The sequence below is a fragment of the Biomphalaria glabrata genome, chromosome 13, assembly GCF_947242115.1.
Source record: "Biomphalaria glabrata chromosome 13, xgBioGlab47.1, whole genome shotgun sequence".
Lineage (NCBI taxonomy): Eukaryota > Metazoa > Mollusca > Gastropoda > Planorbidae > Biomphalaria > Biomphalaria glabrata.
This window is the reverse complement of record NC_074723.1, coordinates 28023820-28047805: the sequence shown is the minus strand read 5'-3', so window position 1 is coordinate 28047805 and position 23986 is coordinate 28023820. Positions and strand designations below refer to the sequence as shown.

Below are 23986 nucleotides of genomic sequence, written 5' to 3'. Positions count from 1 at the left end.
ACCCAGTTTAAGAAACACTGATGTAAAGAAACGATGTAAGAAAATGAAACAGAAAGTTCTTTAACAGTTTGTATATTCATAACTAAATGTCAGTATATGGCCATATTATTATTATTAATGACACTCCATTGACAAGAATGTTATGCCAATTACCATTGGTCATCTTTACTTACCATTGGTCATCTTTACTTACCATTGGTCATCTTTACTTACCATTGGTCATCTTTACTGCCATTTGTCATCTTTATCTACCGTTGGTCATCTTTACTTACCATTGGTAATCTTTATCTACTATTGGTCATCTTTACTTACCATTGGTCATCTTTATTAACCACTGGTCATCTTTACTTACTATTGGTCATCTTTACTTACCATTAGTCATCTTTATTTAACATTGGTCATCTTTACTTACCATTGGTCATCTTTATCTACCGTTGGTCATCTTTACTTACCATTGGTAATCTTTATCTACTATTGGTCATCTTTACTTAGCGTTGGTCATCTTTACTTACCATTGGTCATCTTTACTTACCATTAGTCATCTTTATTTAACATTGGTCATCTTTATTTACCATTGGTCATCTTTATTTACCATTGGTCATCTTTACTTACCATTGGTCATCTTTACTTACCATTGGTCATCTTTATTTATCATTGGAAATCTTTACTTACCATTGGTCCTCTTTACTTACCATTGGTCCTCTTTACTTACCATTGGTCATCTTTATTTACCATTGGTCATCTTTATTTATCATTGATCATCTTTACTTACCATTGGTCATCTTTATTTATCATTGATCATCTTTACTTACCATTGGTCATCTGTATTTACCATTGGTCATATTTATTTACCATTGGTCATCTTTATCTACCATTGGTCATCTTAACTTACTTTTGGTCATCTGGCTTCTTCCTTAAAGAACGTAATTTACTATATAAAAGTTCCTTTTGCACCTCCAAAAATGAGAACAGGAAAAGGTCGTTTGTGAAAGTAAACTGCAATCGAAAACAAGCAAAATAAAAAAACAATCTTTTTTGAAACAAAGTTTATCTAAGGGATAGAAACGCAAAATTACTACCATGTATCTCAATAATGTAGGAATTAGCTCCTTTTTTCATTGTAAATAAAATTAATTAATTTCCACTAATTAAAAAACGTGTAAGAACGTACTAAAGGTACTAACTCCATATATACAGCTACATCTTTCAATATATACTATTTATTTTCTTTTTTGAAACCAAACAAAAAATAATGTTTAATAATTAATTAACTAATTGGTTAGGAGTTTGATTGAGACATGATTTGTGAGGTAAAACTAATAACAGTTTTAGGTTTCAACGTGATCTGAAAATGGGTGTGGGAGAAATGTGCAAACAATGTGCATCCACTGTGAGGTGATCTAAGCTTTGTAGCCAAAATACTCCTAGAATAAATACTTTTTTTTTACATTAACTGAACTACAGACTGAGGTAAACATTAAACAAAACGATAGGGAGTTCTTTTATTTTTCAGGACATAGATTTGTATTTTCTAAAAAAGATTCAACTCTACACATTTATAAGGATATATTTACATTATATGTATTTATGTATGTATTTATTTTATTATTCTTTTAATTACCTTTTATACGATCCTGTAATGATTTATAGTATAGGCCAACATGCATAGGTACCTAAAACTTTGTATGTATCTTAGACGGAGTTTCTGTTTTACACAACTTTTATCAGACAGACAGACAGACAGACAGGGTGAGTTGATATAAACTTTGTAAAAAGAAATACCTACATTCACATATATCTGTTCAAGATAGTTGTCGTTACCGAGCGCCTCCGGGTAACCAACTTGAAAATCTGTACGTTTGTTCTGAATGGAAAACAAGACCTCATTTCAGATGTATTCCAAGTCAAGTCATATTTGGCAAAGATTAAAGAAGATTAATTTTTATTTAATTAGCTTCGCAGATCTTCACAAATCTGGTTGAGAGCTACACAGTCTGTGACATCTGAAGAGTTGTACATTCGTTGGTTAGTTAGTTCATTTCAGTTTATAATACAAGTTTGGCAGAAACGAAATGAAATGCCATCTGATCATGCTTACAGCATACAAAAGTAATTATTACAATTACAAAAGTTTAAAAACATCAAATCGTTAGTTTTTGTGAATATTTTGTGGTGAATTCCACAGAAAAGAATTCCATTCATTTCCACGTTAAATGCTAACATTTTTAAAATGGAAAAACGGCTTTTAGTTTCATGTAGTCTGTCACATCTTATAAACTAAAGCTCTATGTAAAGGCTGACTTCAACATATTTTGTGGCTCGCTAGGGGTGCAACAGCTGCTATTTGTTTGTCTTCATTTAACAAACCGAATCAGAAACCCCATTAGTAACGAACCATGCTGAGAATTACTCCCTTAGAGCACGGAAGAGGAAGCGGGCAGTGAGCTGTAAGGTCGCCTTATCCCTGTACAAAGATAGACCTTTTGCAACACATAAACCAGTATTCTCTCTCTCTCAATTCCTTGTCCCAAACGTCCCTCATGCAGAGCTCGGCATTTATAAAGAATGTGCTCTATTGTCTCGTCGTCCTCGACGCAGTGGCGGCACCGTGTGTCGTAGTTCTCCTTCCACCGTCCAAAGTACGCGCCTATTGTACAGTGCCCGACTCGGAACTGGGCTAGGACGGCCTGTTCCGCACGGTAGAGCTGCCACCATGCGTCCTTTCGGTCTGGTCTACTCATTTGCTTATGTAGCTCTCGGCCCTTGTCGGAAGCATCCCAACTGTTGAACCAATGTACCGACAAACGGGTGTCGGCTAGGGATCGTACACTCGCAAGGGTGCACGGTTCATTATCTTTGGTGCACGTCGCCGCCTTAGCTAACAAGTCAGCCCTCCGATGACTGACCAGACCACAATGGGATGGAACCAACTTTATAAAACTATGTACATTGAACTATAGAAGACGTACCACCTCCGCGAGGAACACTTCTACCCTCCCGACACATGCACTCTGCCCTTTGAGGGCATCGAGGGCAGAGATTGAGTCGATGAAAATGACCACGTCCGCTGGGGCCGTGGATCCATTTCCAACTCTTTCCGCTACCCACTTCAATGCTACGAGCATTGCTTCCAGCTCAGCTTCCGTGCTGCTTTTCCCATGGCAGGGTCCACTCAGCTCCACACTTTCGGGATTGCCAGAGAGTCGAACCACTGCCCCACACCCATCTCTCACAGTGCCCTGGTCGATAACTGGGAGGGCAAGAGACGTCTCAAAAACCGGCCCTGCTTCATGCATGTGGCGCGTGGGCAGGTTAGAGAGATGAATCTACCGGCAGAGCTGGCTGCTCTTTCCCCGTCCGGTTCCTTCCCCCCTGACAAAGCTTTCGGCATGCCGACGGTACAGAAGAGCCAACTTGACCCGGAGGTGACAAAGCGTTGCGATCCTGCACGGCTACTACATGCAGCCATAGAGAATATCGCTTCGTATCCGGCTGGAGTGTCCACTATCTACACGAACGGTTCTGAGCAGACGCTCGAGGGCACTGTGAGAGCTGGTTATGGGTCTGTGGTTCGACTCTCTTCAAATAAACCAATTTGCTGTTAAAAGTAATTTAAAAAGTAGTTCGGTTTTTTCCCATAAAAACACACTATTATTACAACAATAAATTATTGTCGGATAGAGAAAGAGAAAAAAAAAGAGAGAGAAAAGTTAGAGATCGAGTGTGTGTAAGAGAGAGAGAGAGAGTGAGAGAGAGAGGGTAGAGGAAAAAATTGGAGATTAAACAAAAGAAAATGAATTCAAATTTTACTTTTCATCTTAAAATTTCCTGTTCAATACCTTGTCCTGTGCAGCCATCTTTGTCTTTGTGTCCATCCAATCATTAGCGTCCAAACGTAAATCCATAACCGTTTGCAGTTGTCTCAGCATGTTTAGTATCTGACATCATAATAGTATACATCTATAGGCTTTCATATATATATATATATTTAGTTCACAGTGGACAGTACTTTCTGTCCCTAAGAGAGGTTAACTAAGCAGGTTAAGAAGGGAAATAGATATTCAAGCTATAGAAGACCAAAACCTTCACTATCTGGTTGTGATAAAAATCTTCTTGAAAGAAACGATCTCAAATTTAATTCTAATCTAAACTAAGCTTATATCAAGGTCTCTGTCAGTTCTATAGTGAACAGACCTGTGACGCGGTAACGAGCTGAAGGTCTCCACTACCTAAAGTTGCGATGTCGCAGTCTTGAGGTTTACTATCACGACTGGTCTCGTTTCAAATGAGTTCTAACAGTCAGTTGAGTTCCATTGCTGTCAGATGATTAAACGAATCTATACAAGCTTGCCAGAAAATTAATATAGCCTTTGACATATGGTCATCCCCCACACATGTTAGGTGCGTTTTCTAGATCATCTATCGTGTAATAGCCAATGACGGTTACTATTGGAGAGCAATAAAAAGAAACTAAAACGCAAAAGTAAAATAATTGCTTGAAGACTTGCTAAACGCATTGAGTGTCAAGTTGTCTCACTAGAGATCTGTCTCTGGCAACGTCTGAAGCTACTTCCCACCTGATTTCCACCGCTCTGAGATCCTCCATGAAAGTGTGGCTCTAAGATATACGACGACATCCTTGTTTGTGCTTTCTTCGTCTAGGCTTCAAAGTCATGGCAACTTTTCGTATGCGTAATTCATTCTGTCGGAGGACATGCCCCGCAAACTTCAAGCAACGCTCGGTCACAGCCTTGTTAAGTGGTCGAGTCCCAGTTTGGCAAAGGATTTCTGACTCCAACAAACCCGTCTTAGCCATTTCTGCTGAGCCACATTTTTTTTTCTCGATTTTGGCAGATGACATCCACGTCGCTTTTGGGATGATGTCGCTGTTGGGATGACGTCGCTGTTGGGATGACGTCGCTGTTGGGATGACGTCGCTGTTGGGATGATGTCGCTGTTGGGTTGACGTCGCTGTTGGGATGACGTCGCTGTTGGGATGACGTCGCTGTTGGGATGACGTCGCTGTTGGGATGACGTCGCTGTTGGGATGACGTCGCTGTTGGGATGACGTCGCTGTTGGGATGATGGTATCTTGAAGAGCTCTCCTTATTTCAATGCTAGCAAAATGTTTGTAAACTTCAATATCGACATTCAAAGAGCCACTCACCACAACTTTAGAGTCCTGGTGGAAATACTCTTTGGCGTACATCATGTCCACAGCATACTTCATCGCCGCCTTCGTGGCGTCAAAACAAACTTCCGAACGCTGAGTACTTTCATTCATGTAACTCAAGTGTGTCTGAAGTCAAACACATTTCTTGAGTAGGTTAAGTAGTTACACGTATTTCAAACTTAAGTAGAATTTATGAAAATAAGTTCGAACTAAATCAAATAACATTTAATAAGGAAATTTATTATATAATTATAAGAAAGCGTACAACGGTAAACATCAGAAAGTACAAACTCTCACCATGTAACTTTCTAAGGTTGTAGCATAGGTTTTTAAAGTTTGAAAGCTCAATGAGAACTATGTCAAGTATTATTTCTTAAATAAAGTTGGCAATTATTGCAAGATGTCTTACAAAGTCTAGAACATAAATATAATGTTTACACTTGACATTCTATTGAGCTTCCAGTCACACGTGTCCACCCAACTCGGTTTTAATCAGCCTTCTACCTCTGACATTATTATTTTTGGAGGGAATTGTTTAAAAAAGCAGTCTACGTTACCAACCTATAGATCTTCATCTAGACTAGACCTATTTATTATATATAATACCGTTGCACGGTCGTGTAGTATATGCACTGGACTGTGGTCCTAATGGTCAAACGTTTGAATCCTGACAGAAATCAAGACAGAAAGAGAGAAAGAGAGAGCAAGAGAGAGAGAGATTTAACGAGTCAGAAAACATAAGTTAAATATAATAAGAAAGAGATGAGTATATATACAATATAATATAAGCGCAATGGGCCCTGATTGATTCACTGACTGACTTATCACTAATTCTCACTCTTGCGTGAACGAAAAATTTCGAAAAATTGAACCAATTACTACTTTCTGTGTGCCTGTATCAACTCAAAACATTTCACGATCAAAACCGCAGCCGTTAATTTTACCGACAACGTCTTTTTATTCCCAATTTCGACCCAACCTTTGTTTTTGTAAATCCGACAGTTTAAACAAATTACAAGATTATACTTCCGATTACTTTTTGTGCGTAATTTCCACTGATTTTAATAACGTCTGGTTAGCTCAATCGGTTAAGTATCAGACTCTAGATCAGTGGTTCAAATCTCAAATTTAAAAAAAAAACATATATCCCCCTTTGTATAGCCTTGCATTGCGTGTAAGTATTCTATTAAAATTGATGTTCCTTTATGAATAAAACGGATTAATTAATTTATTAATTAAATTTAAGTTCTCTAACCGAAATAAAAAATAACCGCTGCTCCAGAACCTTGCAAGTTGCAAAATATCAATGAAACGGATTTTATAATAACTTTGACTGACCGACAGTTTGACAATACATAAGTAAATGCGGCTTAACACTTTTCAGTGGTCACTAATTAGGCATTTAAATGTGTTAATCTTACCAGATAAAGGTCCAAGTATTTCCTGGGCAGCGTCATCTGTTTTATACAGTTCAAAATAAATTTCCAAACTAAATAATTGGCAACTGTTCTGATGGATTAAAACAAAGTAAATATATATATATATCTATATGGGAAGAAGACTGTTCTTGACAGCAAAGCCCACACCATGTATTCGAGTCTCATCCTGTGCTTTCCCTTTCCAAAAGAAAGTGTAGTCAGTCTCGCGGAGCATGCCGTTTTCGGCCAGTCGGGTTTCTTGCAAGGCTGCAATGTCAATATGTAGCCTTTTTAGCTCGTTGTTTATAACTGCCGTCTTCCTTGCGTCGTCGATCTGCCTAAGATCATCGGTGACATTCCATGTGGCCAGTCGCATGACAGGGATTTTCTTTTTCAGTTTAATTTTTCTTCTTTTATTGCTTGGTGCAAGTTTCCAGCCTACTTGTCGTTTTAAACTAAACTCTAAGCACCCATTAGAGCAGGCAGGCTGTGGCGGATCAGCACCTAACTGACTGGGGGCTGCCCAGGTTGAGGCGGGCGTTAGCTGATCAGTGAGGCGCGAAGACCTCTCCCACCGTCAGAGACAACCCCTACGCCAATCAAGTTGGACTTATAACCCGTAACTGTTGTCTCCCGTGTTGTTTTAGCCACTTTGCAGCAGCACCAGCGTTTCCTCTCCGGGGCGCATTCCTGGGCCTTGGATAAAGGGGTCATGGGTGGCCCATGCGTCATGATCCCTCTCTCGACCTTGCTGATGTGATCCAAAGGAACGCATCGCGTTACATTTGGCACCAACTCAGTTGCAGAAGCTGCCGGAGGGAATTTCATAGCTGATACTTCCAACACCTAAGGGGCTTCACTCCTGATTTCTCCTCGAGGTTGTCTCCTGAAGCCTCAGTACCGCAAGGCAGCGGGGGTTTGAAGTCAGAGTACCCCTCTCCTAGATGAACTGCCTTACTAGACTGACGAGCTCCATGTGCCCGAAGCTCCCGGTATTGTGGCGCCAGGTATCCGCCTTCACCCCTTCACCTGTTAGTAAGAGCAGTTTCGCCGGGCTTAATATCTAAGCCACAGGAGCAGGCCAGGTGCACGACTTAGTTGTTAGAGGCTATTTGAGACGCATGCCCTTAGGAGTATTGTATAGACAGTTGAAACTTAACCCCATTGACACCCCTGGCCATGACAACCTTTGAAACCATATCTATATAACTTGTTTGTGTACATCAGGTTCAATACACTGACCGATGTGTGTTTGTGTGTTTGTGAATGTGTGCATATATATATATATATATATAGATATATATAGAGAGAGAGCATTCAATAAATAGAAAATACTAAAACTAAAGAAGATAATTTTTGGGTTTAACTTCTTGTCCTTTGAACTGTAATTAAACGTTGTCTCATCTCATGGTGTTAGAGAGTTGGTGGATGACAAATGAAACGTAAACAAATGAATAAAATGAAAGTAAACATTTTTGTCCCGATCAGTTCAGTGACATTCTAGCATCACTTCAGGGTCTTTATACACAGCTTTAACTCTTGCGTGTTTAAGTCTTGAACACTTTCAAATGACGTTTCTCCAGGTTCGAGGCGAGCTCTTCCGAGTAACATAAGATGTCTCATGAGGAATTAAGGCGTTGTTCTGAACACGAGTCAGATGTTAAGACTATCAAACACTCAAGTGCCTATCCCACTTCCGTATCAGCCCATCCTATGCTTTAATTTTCTTTTCAACCTTCACTTTTTCGTTGTATACCCCAATAGAATGAATTTCTGAAGCTCAGAAGTCAAGAAAACATGAGGTGCCTGGGGGCTCCGTGGAACTCCTAACTGGCAAAGTTTGGAACATAACTTTGTTTTATATTTGGAAGGTTTTAGCTGTAAAAGTTTAAGCAACACTGTCTAACATATGTTTATAAAATATGTATATATTTTTTAAAAATATGTATTTAGTAATAATTTGTTTGTAGAGGAAGCAAGCTTGCAACTTTTGTCTTGGATTGACTTATACTACCCTCGGACTTCAAGTTAGAAAGAGCAACGTTTTTGGTGTTCAACCTACACTTTTATTAACATACGACTATAATATACACTCTTGAAAACGCTGGTATGGAAAGTATAGAGGGACTTCTTATGGTCCGACAGTTACGCGTGCAGGGCACGTATCCCATATGGGGGACAAACGAATGCCAAAAGCAGTCTTTTGTTTTTTTTTGTTGTTGTTTTTTTTTTTTTTGGTGAGAAGAGAATCTAAATCGACCACCGGCGGACAATGGTTATTGCCTTCTCTGGATGTGTCAACTTGGGCTGCGAAGTCTGCGAAATACTGCACTCGTCATTAATCTTCAGACCCGAAGGCACGCCTTATTATACTTATCCATTTTGAATATCAAGTAAATTAGAAATTCTTTTTAATGTGGTTTAAAAAATGTTTTCTAGACAAGGTAGAAGTTTATGTTTTCTAGAAAAGGCGTGAAATGCATTGCAACATATTTGATTAAGTTCTTTGCACACACACACACACACACAAAGGACACTACACAATTGTATCGATGTATAGATAGCATTACCTGTGAGAAGACTTAGCTATCACATTTGCCATCTTTTTGAAATACTCAGGATAAAAACAATAAATTTCCTCATTTTCCGTGACGTCATTCACTCCTATTTCCGGCGACGTCATTACCAGCGTGATAAACTTCATCCAATCAAATGCCTTTCAATTGTTAAATAGTTGTCAAATGTTTACACATATACCAAACAAGAGTATAAAATAAAATGTACTCTTCAAATAACTCGTCACTTGACTGATGCTTGCTACATTAAATCCATAATAGCTCCGGTTCCTCTTCGCTTTAAGTAGTACTCTTTTTTTTCTGCCGGTGAATGGTGATTTTTGCTTCGAAAGTCTACAACATTTGACGAATAGGTTTGAGACTATTTTCTATTTTGACTTTGATTTTGTTTTTATTACCACACGGCACTGGCGGATCCAGGGGGGGGGGGGCGGTAGGGGCGATCGCCCCCCCCCCACTCGGTCGACCCCCCCCCCGGGGGTGGGGGCGGACGAATTATAGTATAGAATTCACACAATTTGTATGCGAATTTATTACTTATGTTAATAATATATACTAATTATTTATATTTCAACCTATTTTTAGATTATTTCGCCCCCCCCCTTTCTAGTATTTTGGCCGATTTGGTAGGGTCGGGAGGGGGCGATGGCATCAATCCGCCCCCCCCACCTTAAACTTTCGAGTGGGGGGGGCGGTCCTATTTATTTGTAGAAATCACAGCTTGCTAACAGAATCAATTAAATATCTATATGATTAAAACTTGTTATTGGTATTTTAACCGGTCTTTATATAATTTCGTTCACATGTTGGCCGATTGGAAGGGGAAGAGCGAATACCTCCACCACCCTTCCCATCTAAACCTTTTGAGTGGGGGGGGCGGTCCTACTTTTATGGAGAATAGTATGTGAACAAAATTAGTCGAATATATATATAATATAAACAGGTGGAAGTGCGATACATGCAATCCCCTTCCCCCCATCGGGCAAACGAATACTTTTTCTTTTTGTATTATAGTAAGAAATTACAAAATTTAAAAAATCTGTCACTAATATAATTTATATATGCTATAAAGTAATTTCTTATATCGAGTCGCCCAACCCCTAATCTTTAATGCAAAATGCAATCAATAGCAGAAATTATAAAAAGGAGCGAGAATTAATAGTTTTCATTTTACAGCCCTTGCCCTTTCCAGACAGAGTTTGTGTAATTTGACATGAATTTATCATAACTATTTTAAGAAAGACTTTGCTTTGGAAAAGTTATAATTCAAACGAAATTTTTCAATATAACAGTCACGGTTGAGATGAGTTCAAAAGCCAGATAATCTTTTCCTAGTCAACTTTTTCCAACCTTTACTCTATCTCATATTTTTCTAGTTAAATAAATTTAGGACTATAACTCACAATGTATACTAGAATTTCATTGAATATTATTAATCAAATTTTTTTTTTTCGGCGGCGATCCTCAAAACCTTAATCTAAATATGTGGGGTATCTAATCTTTTCAAAGAACAAATCGGTTTTATTTGCAATGTATTAAGGGACTATAAATTCATATTAGAATATTTTTCTCATTATTCAAAAGGCACTTTATAATAGAATGAATAATAAGCTGTAGGGCACGAGAATGCGTTACTGCAGTGAAGAATGCCAGAAAACGCTTTTAGCGTCGAGGCTTCGCCCCGAACCTCACTGATGAATAATAAGCTGTAGATGTCAGGAGAATGCGTTTCTGCAGTGAGAAATGCTAGAAAAAGCTTTTGGCGTCGGGGCTTCGCCCCGAACACCACTAACAAGTAATCAGCTGTAGATGTCAGGAGAAGGCGTTTCAGCCGTGAAAAATGCAAGAAAACGCTTTTGGCTGTACGCACGTTTATGCATAGGGTTAGGGTTTACTGGGCGTTAGGGTTAGGGTTTGGAAAAAAATCGCCCCCCCCCACTCCAAAATTCTGGATCCGCCAGTGCCATACGGAGACATTTTTAACCATCTTCTGAAGTTCTTTGTCTTCTAAACAAGAAAACTCAGCACAAACAAAAAATGGTGATGCTTTTAAAAGTTGTCTCCCTAGATTTTGTTTCATTTTTGCTCTTTTGTGTTTCAACCTTGTTTTTTTATTCTTACAATGCATATAACTGAATTTAAGATAATAACTGAAGTAAAGTCTATAGTCTAAATATAGGCTGTTACTTAATACATTTAACTTAAATATTTTCTATAATTTAATTTTAATTTAACTAAACATAAAACGTAAACAACAATCATTGAATATTGGTCCAATTAATGACTCTTTCAACATTGTCAAACACATCACATGTACGACCTTTTCGCGAGGTCCACAGGGCTCACACAGACATCTTTAGATGGGGCAGTTCCAAGCAAGACAAGAAAAGGCAGAAGATAAAAACCGATGAGAAGGAATGGACGGGTCTAAAAGAAGACTCTTATCCTGGCAATAGACAGTCAGGAATGCAGAGAGAGGCTTGACACATCATGTGTGGTACCCCAACGGTCCGACTGATTACAGGACAGAACAGAACAGCTTAATTAATTCTTACAAAATACTTATCTAGTGCAACTTACGTAACCAGTCATGTCTTGTAAGTATTTAATCGTGTAATAGTTATTATTCTCACCAACATTCTAGAAAACAGATAACATATTCATGGCATATTCATTAGACATCTTTTTTTCTTAAATAGAATCAGTTCAATGAGCTGAATATAATAGACTCTACACTTAAGTTTAGATCAATGAGCTGAATATAATAGACTCTACACTTAAGTTCAGATCAATAAGCTGAATATAATAGACTCTACACTTAAGTTCAGATCAATGAGCTGAATATAATAGACTCTACACTTAAGTTCAGATCAATGAGCTGAATATAATAGACTCTACACTTAAGTTCAGATCAATGAGCTTAATATAATAGACTCTACACTTAAGTTCAGATCAATGAGCTGAATGTAATAGACTCTACACATATGTTCAGTTCAATGAGCTGAATATAATAGACTCTACACTTAAGTTCAGATCAATGAGCTGAATGTAATAGACTCTACACTTAAGTTAAGATCAATGAGCCGAATGTAATAGACTCTACACTTAAGTTCAGATCAATGAGCCGAATATAATAGACTCTACACTTAAGTTCAGATCAATGAGTCGAACGTAATAGACTACACATATGTTCAGATCAACGAGCTGAATATAATAGACTCTACACTTAAGTTCAGATCAATGAGCTGAATGTAATAGACTCTACACTTAAGTTCAGATCAATGAGCCGAATATAATAGACTCTACACTTAAGTTCAGATCAATGATCCGAACGTAATAGACTACACATATGTTCAGATCAATGAGCTGAATATAATAGACTACACTTAAGTTCAGATCAATGAGCTTAATATAATAGACTCTACACTTAAGTTCAGATCAATGAGCTTAATATAATAGACTCTACACTTAAGTTCAGATCAATGAGCTGAATGTAATAGACTCTACACATATGTTCAGTTCAATGAGCTGAATATAATAGACTCTACACTTAAGTTCAGATCAATGAGCTGAATGTAATAGACTCTACACTTAAGTTCAGATCAATGAGCCGAATGTAATAGACTCTACACTTAAGTTCAGATCAATGAGCCGAATATAATAGACTCTACACTTAAGTTCAGATCAATGAGTCGAACGTAATAGACTACACATATGTTCAGATCAACGAGCTGAATATAATAGACTCTACACTTAAGTTCAGATCAATGAGCTGAATGTAATAGACTCTACACTTAAGTTCAGATCAATGAGCCGAATATAATAGACTCTACACTTAAGTTCAGATCAATGAGTCGAACGTAATAGACTCTACACTTAAGTTCAGATCAATAAGCTGAATATAATAGACTCTACACTTAAGTTCAGATCAATGAGCTGAATATAATAGACTCTACACTTAAGTTCAGATCAATGAGCTGAATATAATAGACTCTACACTTAAGTTCAGTTCAATGGGCTGAATGTTATAGACTCTACACTTAAGTTCAGATCAATGAGCCGAATATAATAGACTCTACACTTAAGTTCAGATCAATGAGCCGAATGTAATAGACTCTACACTTAAGTTCAGATCAATAAGCTGAATATAATAGACTCTACACTTAAGTTCAGATCAATGAGCTGAATATAATAGACTCTACACTTAAGTTCAGATCAATGAGCTGAATATAATAGACTCTACACTTAAGTTCAGTTCAATGGGCTGAATGTTATAGACTCTACACTTAAGTTCAGATCAATGAGCTGAATATAATAGACTCTACACTTAAGTTCAGATCAATGAGCCGAATGTAATAGACTCTACACTTAAGTTCAGTTCAATGGGCTGAATATAATAGACTCTACACTTAAGTTCAGATCAATGAGCTGAATATAATAGACTCTACACTTAAGTTCAGATCAATGAGCCGAATGTTATAGACTCTACACTTAAGTTCAGTTCAATGGGCTGAATGTTATAGATTACACTTAAGTTCAGTTCAATGAGCCGAATGTTACAGACTACACTTAAGTTCAGTTCAATGAGCTGAATGTTATAGACTACACTTAAGTTCAGATCAATGAGCTGAATGTTATAGACTACACTTATGTTCAGTTCAATGAGCTGAATGTTACAGACTACACTTATGTTCAGTTCAATGAGCTGAATGTTATAGACTACACTTATGTTCAGTTCAATGAGCTGAATGTTACAGACTACACTTAAGTTCAGTTCAATGAGCTGAATGTTATAGACTACACTTAAGTTCAGATCAATGAGCTGAATGTTATAGACTACACTTATGTTCAGTTCAATGAGCTGAATGTTATAGACTACACTTAAGTTCAGTTCAATGAGCTGAATGTTACAGACTACACTTATGTTCAGTTCAATGAGCTGAATGTTATAGACTACACTTAAGTTCAGTTCAATGAGCTGAATGTTATAGACTACACTTATGTTCAGTTCAATGAGCTGAATGTTACAGACTACACTTATGTTCAGTTCAATGAGCTGAATGTTACAGACTACACTTATGTTCAGTTCAATGAGCTGAATGTTATAGACTACACTTAAGTTCAGTTCAATGAGCTGAATGTTATAGACTACACTTAAGTTCAGATCAATGAGCTGAATGTTACAGACTACACTTAAGTTCAGTTCAATGAGCTGAATGTTATAGACTACACTTAAGTTCAGATCAATGGGCTGAATGTTATAGACTCTACACTTATGTTCAGATCAATGAGCTGAATGTTACAGACTACACTTATGTTCAGTTCACGTGTCGAGCGGGTAGTTCTAATTCACCTAACATCTGCGCTACATAACATACACAATGCGCAGGGTGAGATCAAAACAAACCAAAAAAAAATAAAACAAGAAGATTCCAGAAAAGTAGATAGAGAAAGAGAGAAGAAAAAAGAGAAAGAGTGGAGGAGAGAGAAAAAGGAGAGTAGGCCGTTCAAATTCAATGTATATATATATAGAGAGAGAGAGATAGTCTGAGAAAAATGAGTGGGAGTAGACGGTGTATTGCTAGTAAATAGATTCTTCCAAAAATTGTAATTCTCTGTTTCTCTCATTAGTTTAATGTCACAATATAGTTGGAAAAGAATTGTAATCGTTTTGTTTATGCATATGTGGAGTACATACACACCCTGATTGCCTTCTTAATAAATAATTCTTAAAACACACAACAGAATTTGAGTTTTTGACTTCGTACATACATGCGTAAGATTCTCATCAAATTCTTCCGTTTCTTGAAAAGAAAAATTGTTTTTGTTTTGGTCTTGAATCTGGAAGAAATTCACTTTTTTTTTTAAATTTACAATTTAAAAATTTAAAATAGAGATACGTTAAAATTCACAGCTTCTACTGATATCTTTTATAAAGTTTGTGACGATCCATCTACTTAGCAAAAACAATGAATGTCAATAAATTAGGCAGAAATGTATTTTATTTGCGACATATTTAAAGTCGTAAAAACATGTGTATGCCAAGACTTCCCCCCCCCCCACCTCTCCCCTTCTTTTACCCCAGACATCTTCCTACACCACAACATCGTTACAACACCAAGGCAGACAGATGAGAAGACAACCCCTAAACGCATGGACATTAGCGCCATGTGTATAAAACAATAGGGCAATCACATATTCGTACAATCAGCAGTCAATATGATGATTTCATTCATTCACTTATCTGTATTCTTGTTCTCCACACCATTGTTACCCCTTCTCTTTTATCTTTTGTTACATTAAACTTTTCGTATTTTTTTAACGAAAGTAATTCTTTCATTATTGTACGCTTCCCGTGTTCTGCATCCTGACTTCTAACGCACGCTGGTCTATTGTGTCGCTAGAAACTCCTATACCTAACGTCACCAAAAGTAAGTTATTTTAATAATTAATTGATTTTACTCTCCCGAGAGGTGCATATGAATGGGGGCTTTTCCCAGTGGCGCATCACAAAGCTACAAGTATTTACATTATCATTAATTGCATCTAGATGTAGCTTAAATATGTTTGAAGTACGAATAAAGAAATAACATTCACCGACAGACTTTAAAGAAATAACATTCAACGACAAACTTTAAAGAAATAACATTCAACGACAGACTTTAAAGAAATAACATTCAATGACAGATTTTAAAGAAATAACATTCAACGACAGACTTTGAAGAAATAACTTTCACCAACAGACTTGACAGAAATAACTTTCACCAACAGACTTTAACGAAATAACTTTCACCAACAGACTTTAACGAAATAACATTCACCGACAGACTTTAAATGCTAATATATTTTAAAAAATGAAAAAAATAATCTATACGTAATGCAGATAAACTATCAATAGACAGCCCTTAGAACATTTTATTGACTTTAATAATGTACTTATGTATGCAGTTCTGAACTACAGATCCAATATTTCATAAAGTACAATTCAACATTGGACTCTAGAGAACGTCGTGTAGTCTACTTACTTCCGCTAACTCTAATTCAAACGCCACCATTTGTTGAATCTCATTCATGACCACAGTTTCCCTGTCCGTATACAAGCCCAGCAGTTTCCCAACTTCAAAGATAAAGAGTTCATAACTGTCCAACTGTCCATCTAGGTTGGACACATTCATGGAATCTAGAGCTGAAAAATCTCCGCGCTCAAGCTAAGGAATAATGAGAACAAACCAAATAGACTTGTAGACAGATACATAGACATGTAGAACTTCAAAATGTTTTTATTATGTATGATATTTTTTTTTACCCTGTGCTACATGGCAAACAAAATTCTTTAGTTTTAGTCCTAACGCATGACATTTAGAGAAACAAGAGCCCTAGACTTCTACTAAACTACTAAATGCTTATATTAAAGAACTAAATATCTATAATAATATGGAATATGGAATATTTCCTTCTTGAGTTGACTGCTAGATAACTTTCATCATTTTCATAGCAACCTTTTCTCTATTGTTAATAAATGAAAATTTGTTAATTTTCTACAACAATAACCGAAAAAGTAAATAGATCTATGTACAAGTCAATTAATTCTTTAAATAATAATATAGTTGTTTAATAAGTGATTTTATTAAAGTGCACTAAATATTAGTAAATCATTTTTGGCAAGGTCTTACTACACAGTTAGTTCAAAAATTGGTTGTAAATTTCCCTTTAACTCACATCAACACATCCAACGCTTTGCTTTTTCCCTACCAACAAAAGTGTGCTAAATGTGTAATGAGACATAACCAAAAATTTCGTTTTAAAATACGCGTTGTTAGTAAATTATATGTCATTACTACTTCTTATTTTGGCCTTTTAAATCTTAAAAATCTTAAATCTTAAAACTTCAACAATCATTTTCTCCCACTAATGTGATATTGTTCTCTTCTGTTTTCCAATTGTCTAATTCTTTACACAAAGCTTATCTCCACATAGTTTAGTACCTTTTCAATATAACAAAAAAAAAAAGATAAATTACGCCTAATTGATTAATTATGCGATGGATTGATAATGTGGAAGCATATCTGCATTAGGTTAGGTTAGGGCGTGGAGAAGAAGGGCCCAGGAGAGATCTGAATGGAAGGATGTGTTGAAGCAGGCCAGAGCCCTCCATGGGCTGTAGCGCCACTGGGATGGATTTGATTAATTTAGTTGATAATGCTTCCACTGATTTGTATTTTGCCAACCAGCGTAAAGATTGTATGCAAAATTTGATAACATTAGGATGGGTAGAAACGGTAAAGAATTCAATCGCAACAAATCGAAGCATATCAAAAAGATACAGAGCGATTTAATGTTAGCGTTGTAAAAAACAACAACTCGTTTCACTCTTCCCAAATGTTTTTTTTTCTTTACTTACAAACAAGACATACTTTGTGTTGTCCTCTAGTCTTTCAAGGGCGAAGAACTTAAATAAAGCTTCAACACCACTGGCACTCAAGTTTTTGACTGTGGCCTCAAGATTAAATTGGCTCTCATTCCACAGTCTGTAAGTCAGAGGCCAGCCACCAAACAGCTGGATGAGAATCTCATTGATTGCACTTCCTTCCATAGTATTGATTAAATCTATACTAACATTGAGATACAAAGTTCTCTTTTATAACACATACCAACAAGAAGATTCTTTACATTTTAAAACATTCGCTGATTTTTATTTATAGAAATGTGTACAAAAATCTGAGTAACCGTTTTGATAAGAAAAAAAATGGCAGAATACATTTCTAGACCTGCGCTGTACTGACCGTCAGGACCTGCACATTAGCCCCTGTTTAGACCTCAACAGTACCACCCATCTTTACTTGCACAGTACCAATCATCTAGACTCGCACAGTACCAACCATTTAGACTTGCACAGTACCAACCATCTAGACTTGCACAGTAATATCCATCTAGAACTCAACAGTACCACCCACCTAGGCATGCACAGTATAAGCAATCAAGAACTAGAGAAGAGCCATGGTCATCTTACGACTGAAGTCGACCAACAAATGTTGTAAAAAACAAAAAAAAAAGGAAAAAAAAACATTGATATAATTTTTTAGTATCGTATTCAGACCCAACAAAGTATTTCCTAACAAAATTGTTCTTAAACTGAAATCTTTTAAAGAAAAAAGAAAACGCCCATTGAGTTTCCAGTTTGTTTGTTTGTTTTTTATTTATATCTAAATATTGTTTCATCTGATTAGCCCAAACTTTTGCAACTTTGAAAAGTAGAACCTGGATTCGACCTTTAAAGTTGTCATCATAATATCTATTATATTTTATTGAGACTTAAAACGAGGCTTGGAGTCGTTTCAATGCCACTTCTCTGTGACCAAACAGAAACAAATATCAAGCCTTCACAAATTTACCTTCATTCATGCAAGAGCTGTAGTAGAACTTGGCATTCCTTATACTGGGATGTTCTTCTTCTTTCGCTGGGGCTTTCAGCAATGCTAAATAGAATGTAAGCATGTTACACACATTTTGGTTGAGATGTTCAGTAGACTTAAAATATTTTACTAGACTACTCATTAGAATCCTAGTTTTATTGTTGTGCTATTTATAAAATTTCAAACAATAATTCTCCAAATGAACATTTGATAAGCACAGCTTATTTTTTTTAAATACCAGCTTTATTTTGTACAAATTGTGGGACAAAGTGTTTGTGTGATTCTAGTTTTATTTACCACAAAGTGTTTAAAATACCAGCTTCATTACCACATAGTGTTTGAAATACCAGCTTCATTACCACATAGTGTTTGAAATACCAGCTTTATTACCACAACGTATTTACCAGCTTCATTACCACAAAGTGGTTAACATTCATTGGTAAAAGCTTGTAGAATACAAGCTATATTTACACAAGGTGTGTTAAGTACCAGCTTCATTTGCACAAAAAAGTTTGAAATACCAGCTTCATTACCACAAAGTGGTTAACATTCATTGGTAAAAGCTTGTAGAATACAAGCTATATTTACACAAGGTGTGTTAAGTACCAGCTTCATTTGCACAAAAAAGTTTGAAATACCAGCTTAATTAGAAGACATTTGTCAGCACAAAGTGTGTTATATACCAATTTTTTACAGCGCAAAAGTGTAAAATATTAGACTTACCGTTACAATGTGTTTTTATTTTGATCGATATCTAAACAATGTGTATTAAATACCATATTTATTAGCACAAACTGTGTGAAATAAAAGGTGTAACAGCACTTGATTAAAAGTATAAAACATTAACTAGGTTAGTTAAAAGTATGGGAAATACTAAGTAAAATAGCTGGAACCTTTGACTATGCTGTTAGTTTCCTCGCTTAATATTTCATATTGATTGGTTTGAAATTTTCCACTCGGTATCTTCTGTCTCTTCATCCAACTTCCACAAGCAAACTGGTAGAAGTCATCACACGGATTCACGCTGTAGTCAATACTGTCATTGACGAGAGCAGCCATAGAAGAGTAGTCGTCATCTATGTCAATTGTGAGAGAAGAATAGTTGTCATTTACATTTGTTTATAGAGTCTAGGGGTATGTATGGAGAGATTGAATGTATTGTTTAGTTGTTGTAACTTGGGTATGAAAGAGTTGAATCCCTTTGTTTATGTACTCCCATTTCATAAATGTGAACAGTCTACGTCTGGTGTGAACTGAATGGTTTTAGATTTTCCTTGTATGTGAGAGAGGCTTTGTTTAGTCAGTGGGGTCTTGGTTTCCGGTGTTTGTGTGCTGTCATGGGGTTGTTTTTTTTTGTTTGTTATAGTCATTAAACTTGTTATTTTCTGCTAGATGTTCGGATTTTTTTTGTTCATTAAGTATATATTTTCGTATGTTAAGTTTGTAAACAAACAAGCTTGATACCCGACTCGAGCAGAGTTGTGTTTACTGAGCGCCTAAAGGCAGCACGGAAACCTTTCTCCCTGACATTCTTCCACGTTGGTCTTCAAGATTCGATTTATTCTCCCTGACATTCTTCCACGTTGGTCTTCAAGATTCGATTTATTCTCCCTGACATTCTTCCACGTTGGTCTTCAAGATTCGATTTATTCTCCCTGACATTCTTCCACGTTGGTCTTCAAGATTCGATTTATTCTCCCTGACATTCTTCCACGTTGGTCTTCAAGATTCGATTTATTCTCCCAAACATTCTTCCACGTTGGTCTTCAAGATTCGATTTATTCTCCCTGACATTCTTCCACGTTGGTCTTCAAGATTCGATTTATTCTCCCTGACATTCTTCCACGTTGGTCTTCAAGATTCGATTTATTCTCCCTGACATTCTTCCACGTTGGTCTTCAAGATTCGATTTATTCTGCCTGACATTCTTCCACGTTGGTCTTCAAGATTCGATTTATTCTCCCAAACATTCTTCCACGTTTGTCTTCAAGATTCAATTTATTCTCCCAAACATTCTTCCACGTTTGTCTTCAAGATTCGATTTATTCTCCCTGACATTCTTCCACGTTTGTCTTCAAGATTCGATTTATTCTCCCTGACATTCTTCCACGTTTGTCTTCAAGATTCGATTTATTCTCCTAGACATTCTTCCACGTTGGTCTTCAACATTCGAGTTATTCTTATTGCTGTTTTTTAGATAATGAAATAAATATGATATCGAGTATTGAATTTCGATGGGGATTTAATGGAACCCAGTGAAAAAAGAAAATGAAAAGAAGTTTTAGATTATTTGACACATTAGCAATGATGTGTCCTTTAACTTTTCAAGGATTCTCTTTCTCTGTGCAGTCAATACAAACAAGATGTTGAAATATTTATAATTGAAATATATTAAATTCTAGATCTAGTTTATAAACAAATAATGAAAATTCGTTGTAAAAAAATACCCAGAGCAACATTTAAAAAAAAATCATTTTTAAACACAATACCTTCATTACATGATTGAAAATATAATACAATATTTTTAAAACATTACATAAAAAATGTACATTTTAAACCGGGTACTGAACCCATCATTTTGATATCGTCAGACACTTGAAGGAGCGATGCTACCGATTCGGCCAGTGGCGATGCAGACTTGTGGCATTTTCGAGTGGTATTTTCATTATGTGTACATCTAGATCTAACACTAGACCTAGACCTCTGAATGGGAAAATCGTTTAGATCTAGAATCTAGATGTAATCAATAATAGATTTATTTAAAAATATAAGCAAAACTTAGATAATCTTTGAATAAACTTCAAACAAATTTAATGTTATTAAGTTATCCCATAATATCGATACACTACGGTTGTCTACGCCATGTTTGTTTTTATTATTATTGAGTAACTTCAATGATGGACCTTTCTATCTAGACTTAAAGACGATGCGCAAAACTTTCCTGAACATCAAGCTATTAAACTCTTGAATCAATAATACCTTACATTCTGAAATTCCTGAACGCGATAGCCCTTTCAAGAACGCGATAGTCCATTCAAAACCGATGTTGGCTCTACATCTAAGTCTAGTATGCGAGCTAAATTTGCATTTATTTATTTTTAGTTTAAAAAATTATAACGTTCAAACTGCACGGACCACTGAGGACTAATTTTATGACACTCTACTAGTCCTACAATGATACATTTGGTGCGATTGATAATACGTTTCAACATCCTTTAACAATGTAAGTTATATTAGTGTATTATCAGTTTGAAACATGTATCAAATAACCTAATTCTGCTATAGACCTAGGACAGGAGTCGGCAACCTTTTGAGTCAGAAGAGCCAAAAATAACAATTAACAACGTTTCTAAAGAGCCACAAGATTGTTTTCTTCCGAACATTTCGTTAAGAATTCTTTAAACTGACGATGGTAGAGCGCTTATAACAAGATGCTGTTAAAAATCTTGATTAACAAATTCATAATTTCAACTATTTCGTCCGGAAATGTTAGGACACAAAGCGCTTCTTGGTATATTTTGCAGTGAAACGTAAGAATTTCATGATTTAATTGCACCAAAGAATCGTAGTTGCCCCTTTAATTTTCCTGTCATACTTCTGGCTCCATCAGTTACTATTGAAACGATTTATTTATATCGATTTTATTGTCTTCAATGTATTTTCGCACGACATTAGCTCTATCTTTTCCTCTGGTTTGTCACGAGAGCGGTAGCAATCCTAGAAGTTCTTCATTTGGAACTTGAGAAGACATATACCTGATAAAAAGGCCAACTTGTGCCGTGTCTTTTATGTCGTAAGACTCATCCATATCAAGTTGATGGCTGCCTGGTCGTGCGGTTTGCACGCTAGACTGTCGTTCGGATATATCGACGGTCGAGGGTTCAAACCCTGCCCGCTCCCATCCCCCGTCGTCCTGCGGGAGGTTTGGACTAGGAAGTAAACTATCTTCAACTCTGAAGGAACATCCGAATTATGTAAAAGAGAAAAAAAAAAGTGATAAGGCAGAAGAAAATTGAATAGCTTCCACCTGCAAATATGTTACATTTCAAGACATGGAGAGAGGTGCGCTAAAAAGCGAGTACAACTGGCTGTGAGTTAAAATCAAATCAGAACATTTTTAAAGTTTGTTTTTTTTTTTCAATAAAATAAATAATATCTGCGCATGGAACTAAAGAGCCGCAGCTTAACATTGAAGGAGCCGCATGTGGCTTGCGAGCCACAGGTTGCCAACCCCTGCTAGTATAATTCATCCCTGTACGTTTAAATTATTCAATATTACTGTTTTTGTATTTATTTTTTTTTAGTTGTATTTTAGCTTTGCTTATATTTCTGCATAGATTTGGATCTAATCTAGATTATATTCTGGATCGTGGTGGAGAAATCCTTTACTAGTCGGATTGACTTTGGAAGATGAAAGAACACGACCGAATAGATTGATATAATAATAACAACATTTCGCGTCTCTGCCGCGCTGTATCTTAGGATTATTTTAATGTTTATTGTTTTATAATTACTAAATTGTTTTCGAATTATTAGTGAACTTAGATTTGGGATCCATTTAGATTGGTGCCAGGTACATATTAACATGCAAGGACTGCGCGGTAAAAAGAAGAAAAAAAAGGTTATCCCCTTTAAAGAACTCCACATTTACAACTATATCTCTAAAAAATGTAGAGCTTATTTCAGTTTTTCGATATCAAGCAAAATAAATAATTATAAATAAAGAAATTAGTTAAGTTTGAACTTGTTTAGTGCATTGTAAGGTACAATTAAAAAATTGTTTAAAGTTTAAAATTTATCTGAGAATGGGTATGGGAAAAAATAAACAAAACTGTTCATTTACGAAAGGAAAAGAAATGGAGCCATGGCACCAGAGCAAGATATAAACTATCATCATATCTGATTTTCAATGTCTTTTCAAGTATTGGCGATCTAAACGCGACGGCCACACAAAACTAATAGCATCTTTTTTTCACTTTCGGAGATCGCTAAGAAGTAGTGAAAACCATTTTCTTTAATGTATTCACGATTTGTGAAATAGTTCACTCTCACCTACAAATGTGTTGGACTCAGCTGTTGTTGATGGTACGGGAAACATTGAGGCTGTTATTTGATAAACAGCAAACATTACACTGACGGCAGTTGTCGAGAGAATAATAACTGCCAAGATAGTTCTGGAATATTTTTCTGAATGAGACTTCTGCCTTATAGAAAGAAATAAACAATAGTCAGGTAATGATGGTTTGTAGGCTTAAAATGAAATATTTGTTTTTAAATTTCTCGTGGTTGTTTGAAGTATCCAGCATTTAATTTATACCATTCAATGAATACTCGAAATTAAATATATAACTATTGTTTTTTTTTTCATTGCTTTTATAAAGCGTATCTTTTATGCACAGATCGATT

At 36.2% G+C, this 23986-nt stretch overlaps 1 protein-coding gene across 1 annotated transcript in view; it reads right to left on the bottom strand.

The window, feature by feature from the left end:
• Positions 1–23986, bottom strand: part of LOC106053821 (endothelin-converting enzyme homolog) — a 50721-nt gene that overhangs the window by 21734 nt on the left and 5001 nt on the right. Inside the window, exons 3-15 of the mRNA XM_056009296.1 lie at positions 23633–23784; positions 19474–19656; positions 18560–18643; positions 17569–17774; positions 16193–16375; positions 14940–15008; positions 11748–11807; positions 9162–9307; positions 6595–6682; positions 5168–5299; positions 3840–3938; positions 1787–1864; positions 893–996 (exon numbers count right to left, since the gene is read on the bottom strand). Coding sequence (XP_055865271.1) covers positions 893–996; positions 1787–1864; positions 3840–3938; positions 5168–5299; positions 6595–6682; positions 9162–9307; positions 11748–11807; positions 14940–15008; positions 16193–16375; positions 17569–17774; positions 18560–18643; positions 19474–19656; positions 23633–23784 — 1584 coding nt within the window. The remainder of the gene's footprint in view (positions 1–892; positions 997–1786; positions 1865–3839; positions 3939–5167; positions 5300–6594; positions 6683–9161; positions 9308–11747; positions 11808–14939; positions 15009–16192; positions 16376–17568; positions 17775–18559; positions 18644–19473; positions 19657–23632; positions 23785–23986) is intronic.